This window comes from Phasianus colchicus, chromosome 3, assembly GCF_987193195.1.
Source record: "Phasianus colchicus chromosome 3, bPhaCol1.hap1.1, whole genome shotgun sequence".
In the NCBI taxonomy this organism is placed as follows: domain Eukaryota; kingdom Metazoa; phylum Chordata; class Aves; order Galliformes; family Phasianidae; genus Phasianus; species Phasianus colchicus.
Window position 1 is genome coordinate 79,440,202 of NC_143438.1, and position 11,776 is coordinate 79,451,977.

An 11,776-nucleotide genomic window follows, 5' to 3' on the forward strand; every position below is an offset into this window, starting at 1 on the left:
GTGAAGCGGGAGGAGGGTTCAAAGGAGCCCAGAAGTTGCAGGGGAAATGGGAAAATTACAGGAGCTAACTGATAAGCTAGAATTTCAGTGTCAAGGAAGATATATAGATAGAAGCATATATTTATAAAAGTTACGTAGAAAGGAATGCAGGAGTCACTAGGGCTGCTGAAATCATACTATATTAAACACTGATTCTATTGCTCATTACTATTTCAGAGTAATTACTTGGAGAAGTTTAAGTTTGTGTGGATGTTACAAAAATCAGTGTGTCTTACACAGTTGACTGCTGCAACTTTCCACTGCTGACAATGAAAATGTCAATAAGATATATCTCACCAATTTGTCAGGGGAAACTTGTTATCCTTGCATGGCAGAATCTGAGATTGCTAGCACTTTATCTGTAAAATAAAAAAGTAATGCTATTTCCAATATAGTGTCAATGCAATCTTTCTTTTCACAGAAAGGGGCTGAAAAGTAAACTTTCTTAAGAATGCTGAAGTACGTTGGTGCCACTTTGGCCACTGAAGTGTAGTAACATTCACATACTTGCAAGATGTCTATAACTGCTGTATGGAGAACATGGTTGAATTTATGATATGTAAAAGTTCATTAAATAGAATCTATAAAAATTTCTATAGAAATGTTCTCCCAAATGTCAGAGGTATTTCATTTTCCCAGGAAGGAGTTGCCAAGATTGAAATAAAGGCAAAAGAGGTGATAACAAAGTCTCTGAAGTTAATAACTGTATGAATTGTGTGAGGGAAATGATTGCCCCACTTTAAAAGAGCTCACAGAAAGAAGCAGTTTTCAAAAAAGAGAATTCTGAATAGCAGTGGTAGATACATTGAATGGTAATGTAAAAAAGAGAAAATAATGATACCTATTTGTTTTTAAATTAAAGATCACACCAAGAATCACAGAATTGGAAGGGTTGGAAGGGATCTCAAGAAATCATTGAGTCCAACTCCCCCTTCCTAAGTAGGTACCCCACAATAGGTCAAGGTAGGTGTCCAGATGGCTCTTGTACATCTTCATAAAGGAAACTCCACAACCTCTCTGGGTAACCTGTTCCAGTGCTACATCATCCTTACTGTAAAGAAGTTCTTTCAAAATTTTTTTAAATGGAATTTGCTGTGTTCAGGTTTGAGGCCATTGCTCCTTTTTGACGAGAAATACACAAGATGAGCAGAGTTAGGAATCAAGAACAGATTCTTCTTTGTAGTGTACATAGCTGGAGAAGACTATTACAAGAAGTATTTGTGTGCACATATGTTCATATGTGTTCATGTGTGTGTCCTTGCTCCTACATGTTCATGCTTCACTCCCACACTTATGTGGAGGTGCATGAAAAAGGTAGCACTTATTTCCAAGCTGAGTGACTTGAGTATGTGTGATGCCTGGAGATTTTATTATTCCTTTTCTTTGTTCAAGAGTTGGGTAACTAGGCAGGCCTTCCAAAGACAAGGATTTGGACTCTTGTTTTTCAGAATATTTTAGCTCCTGTGACTTTGAAATGATAGAAAGTACAAAAAAAACATGCTAGCAGAAGAGAAATACAACAAAATGAATCTGTTACCCATTTTTATGACTCAGTTTTGCTATCTGATTTAGCATTTTCTAATGTAACTACATATCTAGAGTTTATGATAATCCTATAAAAATAGAATGCATTAATTTATTAAATTTGAAAGCATTCTAAGCAAGAATCTGTTTTCACAATTCCTCCCTGTTCCACTGCAGCTATTAGCAACATTCTGCAGATTTTGAAATGTTTTCCTGGAGAACAAATGTATAATCAGCAATGTTGAAACCAGGTTGTACATTGGCTGACAAAATCCATGAGCATTCCATGATTTTAAGGATTATGTCAGGCACTTTATCAGTGTACTACTGTTACAGTGAACTGATGGGCTGATCCCTAGAAGTGCTGACATGGCGATCAACGAAACGTAGAAAGAGCATCTTCTGACAGTATGCAAATATATAATCTTTTGCCCTTTAACAGAATTATAAACAATTTCCTTTTGCAATGTTTATGTTTATAATGTAACTTGTTTTGCAAATGAATTTTTGTTGAAAATCTCTAATGTATTGTGAAGTACCTTACCTTTATTACAATTTGTATTTCTGAGTCAAAAGAAATATATGTAGAGAAAAATGCAATTCAAAATTCAATAAGAAAAGAAGCAGAGGCAAATCTGCTCTCAAAGGTCATATTCTGGACTCTCCTGTTGCCTTCGATGGACTCAACAACAGGCAATTTAGAATCTTCCTTTATACTCTATTTTATAACTTCCATTCACCGTGAATTGAAGTGCCTGTATATAACCAAAAATGCAACTTTCTTTAAATTAGATCAAGTTCAATTCTAAAACTGCACAGAACTCAGGGAAATTAACTATAGTGAAGTTTTCCATCTGGGTCAGATTAAAACAGTAGACTGAAGGTCTTGTAATTTGAATGCTCCATCTCAAAAGTATGCTAAGATAAGAATATCTATAAACTGCATTTATGTAGTTCATTTTAGCTGGGAACCCCAAACTGCACTTACAGATATCTACTAGCTGTGTTTGACTGTGATTCAATAAGAAAATAATGATCACAGGGGGACTATTTAAAGCCACTGAAATGATGTCAATTCCAAGATGTGATATTGTCTGCCTCTTTACCTGATAATAACAATATGAAAATTTAAAAAATAAAATAAAATAATAAAATAAAATTAAAAAAGAACAGCATTATTTTTTCTCTGTATTTTGTTCTACTAGGAATAATCTCATTTAAGGCCAGGCTGGATGTGGTTATGGGCAGCCTAGTCTAGTAGTTGGCAACCCTGCACATAGCAGAGGAGTTGAAACTAGATGATCTTTGAGTCCTTTGCAATCCAGGCCATTATATGATTCTGTGATTAAAAAATGTATTTTGGTAAAACATTACTAAATCAGTGACAATATATAACTGTGTTGGTTAATTATTTATTTCCTAGGATGAGTAACTAGTGCTACTAAAAATTCCTTACAATATTTTTATCAAGATTTTTTCCTAACATTTGCTGGATCTTACTACTTGCACTCTCATTTTGTTAATGTAGTCAAGTATAATTATCCTCTGAGATTGGGAATCCTAAAAAGGTAAGAAGTAATGGATTTTGTAGGAAGAACATCCAGTTCAAGTTGTCACCTGCACTTCTGTAAGCTAACAATGCAATCTATTTTATACATTCGTAAACAAATACATAATTTCCATATATATGCATATTAAATAAGTATGTGAATATGTATACACAATTAAATAAAATTAAATCAAACTGGCTACAATACACAGAGGCATAAAATTATTAACAGATGAAGATACAGGAAAACATAAAATAGTATTCAAGGTCAGTAGTGGTGATCCATCATCTGTATGATGGATGATCCATGCAACTAATTTCCAGATTTCTTTAGTCCTACAGCAAAAATAATCTCTGTTATTTACAGTGCTCAGGAGTAGAGAATTCATCACCCCATGAATCCTTTCTGTGGTTAAATAACCTTACTGTTATGCATCCTATTTCTCTGATGCAATGAGAATATGACACATTATGCTATGAGGTATTTTGTAGAGCCAAAGAGAAAAAAGTGGGATATCTGTCTTTATACGTAGGTGCTGGTTGTCTCCCATCTTTTTCTTTGACAATACAATTATACGAGGGCACCAGTTCCACTGGAATCCCTTGTATGCCACTCCCCAAGCCTATGAGGCTTTTTCTCTATGAGTAACAGTGTTCCTAAACCTATAATCATAACCATTCTAACATTTCAGACCCTGGGAAGGAGATGATGAATTTCCACCATTTCCTTCTTTGACATTTACAACATTATTCAGCACTTCTAATGCCAGGATTATGGAACTATCGTAAATCTGAAATGATCTGTAAAAACAAGGCAGGGGCTCTGAATACAAATGTGCCCAGCTCCCCCACACATAAACAGTGGAATGTAAACATCTAAAAAAATTGTCTGTGTGCAAGTTTATGTTAAAATCTTCCTCACTGACTGAAATCCTCATCCATCCCATTGCCCCAAAAAAGCTAGGTGATAAGAAGCAGATATTCAACATATCCTAATACTAGGCTTTTTTTAAGAAGAAGATGTCACCTTGTACATTAAATATCACACATATTTCTGTTTAATTCCAGGATCATTGCTAAATATTGTCTCTTGAATCTTTGATAGATGCAGTTTTGAATGAAAACTGCACAGTTTCACTGAGAAGAATATGTTCTTTAAGGAAGCTGCTTGGAACGCAATGCTTAAGGCCTGTAAGTGTTTTTGAATTTTGCAATAAACCTTCGCAGGAAAATTATTCAATCATAATGATGAGATAAATTTTATAGTTTTGCAACAATTACTCATATCATATGCCTGTGCTATTTGTTATTTAAACATTGCTTTTTGAAATAAGAACTGTTTTAAAATTATGGGAGACCAAGAAAAGGGCAACTATGTTGTCAGTTCTCAGATGTCTCTTTTCTGGGAGATTGAGTTGGAGTATTCTAGTAAAGTATTTTCTCCCAAGGATTTGTTTTATCACTTCAACCTTAATCATTATGCCCAGAAATACAAGCTGTATGTTACTCATCATTAAGAAGTTGAGTGTGACACTTCACAGCCTTGTAGAGTAAGATTAGAAATTTTCTGTTAGTGGAGAGGAGAAAATCCAATGTTTGTAGCAAATCATAAAGCCTTTCCTATCCCTAAAAATTCCAATTCATGAGATTCTATAGATTTATCATTTTACACATAACTGTAAGTTGCTTTATAGACATTTTCCTTTGATTCCTACTGCCTCTCTGTCGCAGCATTACAACATCAGGCTCTCTTGGCCTTGCTTCAAAAGTGCTAACTAGTTCCCCAGGCTCTTACTGGAGCCAGCTGGGGTTGGAAATGCTCAATACCTCTGTAAATCAGATAGACTGTGTATAAGACTAAGTATATAAGGCTATGTTATTCCTCATAACCTTTTCTCCGAAAAGGTGTTCTAATCACATAAACTGAGGCATCCCCACAGGTTATTTCAAAATCTTTTAAAATGTTTCGTAACAATTTTGTGCTCTTCTTTTTATTAGATCTATGTACATTTATACATTTAGTAGTTACAAATCTCAAATCTTTGGGGTTGATCTATGTATACAATAAAAACTCTGAGTGTAATATGGCCAATTTGTATGCAGATTTCTGTACGATTCAGTGTTTTCAGCCAGACACAGTTTTAGAATGGAGAATGCATGTGAATGCAATAGTATGTAACCCTGTTGGAGAATTTTTGGAGGCGAAATGTACAAATAGCTTATTAAAAAAAAAAAAAAAAAAGAAAAAAGAAAAAGAATAGAAAGTGGAAAAGGAAAAGAGAGAATAGCCAAATAAGTGGAGCATTGACAAGTCTACATCTCTTTAAAAATGATGTTCCAAAAGCCTGTGCAGCAGCCGGGCTGCTGAAACCTGAGATGATATACCAGTCATTTTGTACTTGCTGTGTTTCTCATCTTTCCCTAAACTGCTGCTAATATTCACTGCTGGAAGTGGAAGTGAAGGACACTAAGCAAGATGGGCAATTCATCCTACTTGGCTTGTTGTTACTTCAAACAAACAAACAAGCAAAACCAGACAGACCATTAGTTCCTGATATGCTTTGAAAAAGGAAAGACTTGAAAGCACATCCAAAGAGCTCCTTAAGTCTTGTAGGCTGGTGCTTCCACCTCGGGATGTTGACAACTGAGTTGAAACAAAACGTCTCTCTCTACAGCCTGCTTAGTTGCTTGGAGCTCCCATCCTGCTCCTTGCACTCAGAAAGCAAGGTTTTTTGTTTGTTTGTTTTGTGTGTGTGTGTGTATGTCAAAAACAAAAAGAAACAAAATTCAAAACCCTAATGCTGTCTCAAAGAGGCAGACAAAAGACTTGCAGCAGTCGCTCCGCTAAAGAAGTGAAGCCAAAGGGCATTTGCTGTCAGAGCATTGGGAAGGACTTCCCGGAGGAGCGCTCTCCCCGGGAGACGCTGCCTGTGCCGGTGCCGCTATCGCTTGTCGGTGCCGGCAGTGGTGCCTGTGCGGGTGGAGCTGCCGCCGCTCACTGCCTTGCGACTGCTGCTTCTCTACATGAAAAAGCGACGACTGAAGGCGACGTTCCTCCGGTACCTTATGCGGATCCCTGATGGCAGCAGGCGGGGGATGGAGAAGCGGTCTCTACTGCTGCTGCGACGGGCTGCTGCTCTTCCCTTCCACTTCGGAGAAAAGGAGCTCGACCCGTGGCTGAGCGGAGGGTGTAGTTTAACTCTGAGCTAAAAGGGAAGGTGGCGGCTGGGTGTGGGTTAATTTTATCTGCAACCCTGCAGAAATATGAGGCTCTGGGTGTGTGTGGGAGCCTATGGGAATGGGGCTTCGCAGAAGGGCTGAGCGTGTGCTGAAGGAGCTGAAAATAAGGAAATTGCTGCCCCTTCTGTCAGTGTTTCTCAGCTCCCCTGCATGCTCGTAGACACACACAGATGCAGATGCAGCAGTGACCATCTGGAAATGTGGCAACATTAACCTACTGTTACTCGCCAAACCATTTCCACTTCGGGGACACAGTGGGGAAGGCCATCCATCAGGAACCTCACAAGTCAAGCAACTGGAAGGGAATCACTGGGGAGGAGTTGCTGGACCCTGAAGTGATCTGTGACAAAGTGGAGTTGGGGTGGGAATGTGGGAGAAGGGGGGGACTCCAGAAGGGCTGGAAATGCTGTATGCTGGTATGCTCTTTGCTTGCTAAATGTTTGCACAGGATAGATAGACATCATTTGGAAATCCTGTCCGTTTTCTCATCACTTCTTCTGTCCATGAGCCATTTAAAATTTTACTGCTTCATCTCCCTTTTATTTTGAAAGCTGCCCTTATTCCACTTGTCACAACTGCAATGGGAGAACAGAGAAACAGCAGCAGAGCAAAGCTTCATTTTAGCCAGACAAAGAATGAGCATAGTTTTCTGCTGTCTTGGAGTGACAGCTGCACAGAGGAGATGGAATGGTCTGGTGCTCATTTTGTTTGGCTTCCTCTGGTTTGCTTCCACAAACAGGTCACAAGCATTTGTAAAATTTGTTTTAGTGAAAAGAATTGCTAAACTGAAAGCATGCCAAGATCAGTGATTTCTCCCCAAATCCAATGAGGTGAAGCTCACTAAAGCTGCCTGCTTCATTTGTGCCTATAAAAGATCTGCACTGGACAGTGAAGGTTTTGCTTGCTGCTTCTCCAAGTTTGATTCATATCACCCATTTCTAAATGATACTTCCTATTTCTTCCAGGGGGTGGAAGATAGAGAAGGGGGGGAAGGAGCTCTCATAAGTGTCTGTCTGCACATCCACTGGGAAAAGTACAGCATTCATCCTCACCTGCAGCTGTCCAGGAAGCTGGTTGGCACTTCCTTGTTTTGTTTGTTTGTTTGCTTATTTGGTTGGTTGTTTTTATACTTTCTCTCACTTTTCAAAGGGACCATTTCTTTGCTTTTTTACTTCATGTCTATCCAAGATTATGGTGGAGATTGATCCAAGACATGACGGGACACTGTGCCAGCAATTTGAAATTTTTATTAAACAGCTGTAATTCCTTATTATCATCCCTTCACCAGCAGTTGACAATTTACTTTCTCATTCTTTTTTCTCCCTTTTCTAACCTCTTCCAAATGCTGCTGTAAGATTCCAGCAAGGTATGAATTTGCAGATAAACATGAAGAAATTCTATGTCTATAAGAACACACACAAGGAAGACATGAACATGGCTGCATAAACCCGCAGGGAAGACAGGACAGTGGTACAGGTATGGGTCAAGACTGAGAAATGGTGTCAGAAGACTCATAGAATTAGGAAGGGCCTGAGAGGTAGAAAACTGCAGAAGTGGTCTGGAGGACAGAAATCTCAACAGCAGTTTGGGTATTACAGTATGATGCTGAACTATGCGGTAGAGGTGATTAAGCAACCAAGGGTGTGGATGAGAGCTTGCATGGGTGGGGTGTTGTGAAATGGCCTTGCAAGACAATGGTAGAGCAAATGTAGAACCTGGGGACTTGGCTCTCAACATCTGGAGTGTTTTAAATGGGCATGTATTCATTCATTGTTTGCTTCTGCCAAGGTTTCTGGGAGCAGGAGCTCATGCTGACACAATGGGAATGTAAATCAAGGTAAAATGTATTCATCCACCAGAGTGGGGAGAGAACTAAATATAAATGCCCGGAATAGATGCAGTGCTGCAGTGAATCTAAGCCAGCTCTATGGAGCCTGGCTCCCTAAAGGAGCCCTAGTCCAGGATGTGAAACCCGACCTACCGAATTCCTAGCTGGGTGGACTCCCAGTCCGAGGCAAGCGTGTACAAACTGCAAGGCTCAGCATCGGGGAAACTCAGGTCTTGGGAAGGAAACGGCTTCACAGCCTCCAGACTGTATAAGGACAGTAAAAGAAAGGGCCATTTTTGAAAGCCCGCTTTTTCTTTTTTGGAGGGCTGCTTTAGGTGCTTACTACCAGCTTTTGCCGGCAGTACCCTTCTTTTTTTTTTTTTCTTTTTTTTTTTTTTCTTTTTTTTCCTCTCTTCCCTACTCCAAGGGCAAGAGAAGAGGCTTCTCAACAGGTGCTGTGGAAACTTGCACCGCTCCCACGGCCATAGCAGCATGGGGAGAACCGCCCGAGCCCTGAATTTTGTAGGATGCTGCCGCCCTGCGACTTGTGTTCGAAAAGCAGCTGCTTCGGCTGCAGCCCCGGAGCCACCCAGCGCCTCCGCACCGCGCCCGCTGCGCGCCTCGCAGGCGCCGAGCCCGTGGCTTGCGAACGAGAACGCCTTAATGGAGGGAGGCGGCGAGGGGAGGCAGGGGAAAGAAATGCCCCCAGAGCCTCGGAGTGGATTTGTTCGCAGACCTCAGCAGCGGCTGCGTCCCACTCCAACAGACGCAAGAAGAGAAAACGCTGCCTGTAATTAAAATGTGCCATTAGCATCACAGGCAAACACCTCCGCCTCGGATCCCGTGTCAGGATAATGTAAAAACCCTCATCCCGGCCCCTGTGCAACACGAATGATCTTTTCCATGAGATGCAAATTGGGGGACAAGCAGCTGCGAAGCTCTACAATAAACTGTTTCATCCAAGGCAGAGCGAGCCGGCGAAGGCACGCCTTTGAAAGCCCCCCCCGGGCACATCTCCTTCCCACCCGTGTAGGCAAGCTCCGTAGGCGATAAGCAAGTGTAAAAACTCGGAGAGGATCGATAACGTCTGTAAAATATTCTGGGAGAATGCGAGTGTGGCAGGGAGGAGGGATGGGGATGAGCAGCAGGATAAAAGGGTGATTAATCAGCTATTAATCACTGGCCACAAACAAGGAGAGATTATTTCGGGTAGGCACAGACGACTGTGGGGAGTTGCAGAATAAATCCCTTCACTGAAGGCACGCGTGTTGCTATCAGCACTCCACTGCTCAGCGATGCCCATGTAATATTGGCGGTGCACATTATTTAAGCCACATATTTCTTTCCTCTGTATCAATTCTCTTAACTGTCGAGAAGCACAGACTTATTGGAGATATTTATGCCGCTAACTAGCGGCTTTCTTTCTGCCCTCCTTTCATGAGCCCAGAAGCAGGAAGGAAGCAAAATACCCTCCTGCCTCGACAAAGGGACGGACACACACACACACACACAAAGCAAAAAAAAACCACAAGCCCCAAAGCCCTACGCACAACAGGGAAAGGGACCAAAGGAGGGGCGAGAAAAGGTGTCGTTCTTTGCACCTAGTGGCAGACCGTGCCTTAAAGGCTGAATTGCTAGCGTACCTTTCCGACAGACAGAGAGCTCTGCATGCATACAAACAGCGTGAAGCGCATTTCGGGCTGTGAGACGGCTACGCACACGCTGAGTCCTCCGTAACTTTCCCCACGCAACGGGTTAAACTAATAAGTGCATCGATACAGGCATTCCCGCAAAGAACTGGGTTGCTCGACCGAAAACCAGAAATGTAGGTAATCCCTCCATAGCACCACCACCATCACCTTAAAAAAGTCACCCGGTGGGATTTGTTTGAATATACACTAGTTACAGGCTATATGAACCAACTCACGTCTCCGTTTGAGCATACTGCAAGAATATTTATTGAGCTCGAGCTCAGTCACTGCATTGAACGCCAAGCCTGGCAAGCAAATACATTTCCTATCTCCGAAAAGAGATCTGAATCAACTCATTCTTTCCTCCTTCCTTTAGCGATCATTTATATCTTTCCATTGCAAAGTGCCCAAGGTAAATATATAAAATAAAAGAGAAACATATTTTTAAATATACCTTTGCATACAAAAAGGCGAGAGCTTGCAACGCCCTGACGAAAAGCAAAGGACCCCTAAAAATACACCCCTCGAATGCTACCCTACCTTTCACACACGAAACCATCAATAAAAAGACGAGGTTCCAAAATGTAAATCCACTTTTAATCTCCATTTTCTTCACCAGGATGAAGTCCAGCCGGCCACATTTAGTACATCCCCTTTCCCAAAAGTCTGCTAATTTCGATTCCTTTGCACGAATTTCCCCTCTGCAGATCCCTTTCATATTATTCTGGAGAGCTCCTAATTCCTATTCCTTGGCCAGGCGCAGCGGAGTTGTTGCTGTTGATGGTGCGCGGTCACAGCTCGGAGTGAATGGTGTTTCTGGGATACCACAGCAACCTTGACGAGGACTCAACCATCTCTCCAACGGGGGCACAAAGTCTCAGTTACTCTCGATCGTGTCTTTTACTTCCACCCACCCCCCGCTACCCCAACTCCCTGCGCAGCCCAAACCCACCACAGCCCTTCTCCTTACAGCATCCACCAGGAGCCACGGGAGAGCATCTTAAAGCACAGGCGCTCTCTAGAATAAAACTCCAAACAATATTTGCAATTGAGATTCTCCCCCCGCCCCCCTGCTCCCCCAAGAGGATCAATTCTGCCTAGGAAAACGCCTCGAGAAATAGCAATGGCGAGGTTCCGACAGCCTCCGGAGGAGCCTTCGGGAGCCGAACCGGCGGGGCTCGGCCATCCTCCGCGGCTCGGGAAAACAATCACTGCCTCGTTATTAGGAATTCACGTGCGGTGCTCGGGGCTGTGACCGTCACCGCCACACACACACACACACACACACACACACATACACACACACGCGCGCGCCTCTGGGCACACACCTCACACGAGAGCATGTGCTTCTCTAAGGGGGATTTGCAGACTAATTGCTCTCCGCAGAGGCGTTAATTACAAAGCGGATCTCAGAAGGGAGGCGAAGGGCTCAAGCCCGCTCCCCGAAGACAGCAGTCGCAGCTCAGGGGTGCCTTTGCCGCCGCAGGCGAGGCGAAGCGGCACGGCCCCGTGCGGGGGAGTGAAGAGACGGCTCCGCGGAGCCGAGCCGGACCGAGCCGGGTCGGGCCCGGCTGGGAGGGGGCTGGGGCGATGCGGCCGCGGCTCCGCCAGAAAGAGCGATGGCGCCACCTACTGGCCATGCTGCGGGGCCGCGCCTCTCCGTGGGGGCTGGGGCGCAGTGCGGGGGGAACCCGGGGAGGGGCGGGGGGGGTGCGGGAGCCGCGCTGCTGGCTTCTCTCGGCAGCTGGGCGCAATGAGCGCGGGAGGTGCGCGGGGCTGCGGTGCTCTGCGTTGTGGGGAGCATACAGAGGGAACGGGGGATGTGGGCGGGCGGAGTGTGCTGGTGAGTGCGCGGCAGTGCCGAGGTGCTCCCGGTGCGCGAGTGCGTGTGTACGTTCTGTGTGT

The 11,776-nt window shown here is 43.2% G+C and overlaps 1 protein-coding gene across 4 annotated transcripts in view; it reads right to left on the reverse strand.

The window, feature by feature from the left end:
* Positions 1 to 10,776, reverse strand: part of CSMD3 (CUB and Sushi multiple domains 3) — a 549,229-nt gene extending 538,453 nt beyond the window's left edge. For all 4 annotated transcript variants that reach the window (XM_031591144.2, XM_031591143.2, XM_031591142.2 and 1 more), the window contains exon 1: positions 10,412 to 10,776. In XM_031591144.2, coding sequence (XP_031447004.1) covers positions 10,412 to 10,589 — 178 coding nt within the window. In that variant the 5' untranslated portion in view covers positions 10,590 to 10,776. The remainder of the gene's footprint in view (positions 1 to 10,411) is intronic.
* Positions 10,777 to 11,776: the final 1,000 nt, after the last annotated feature.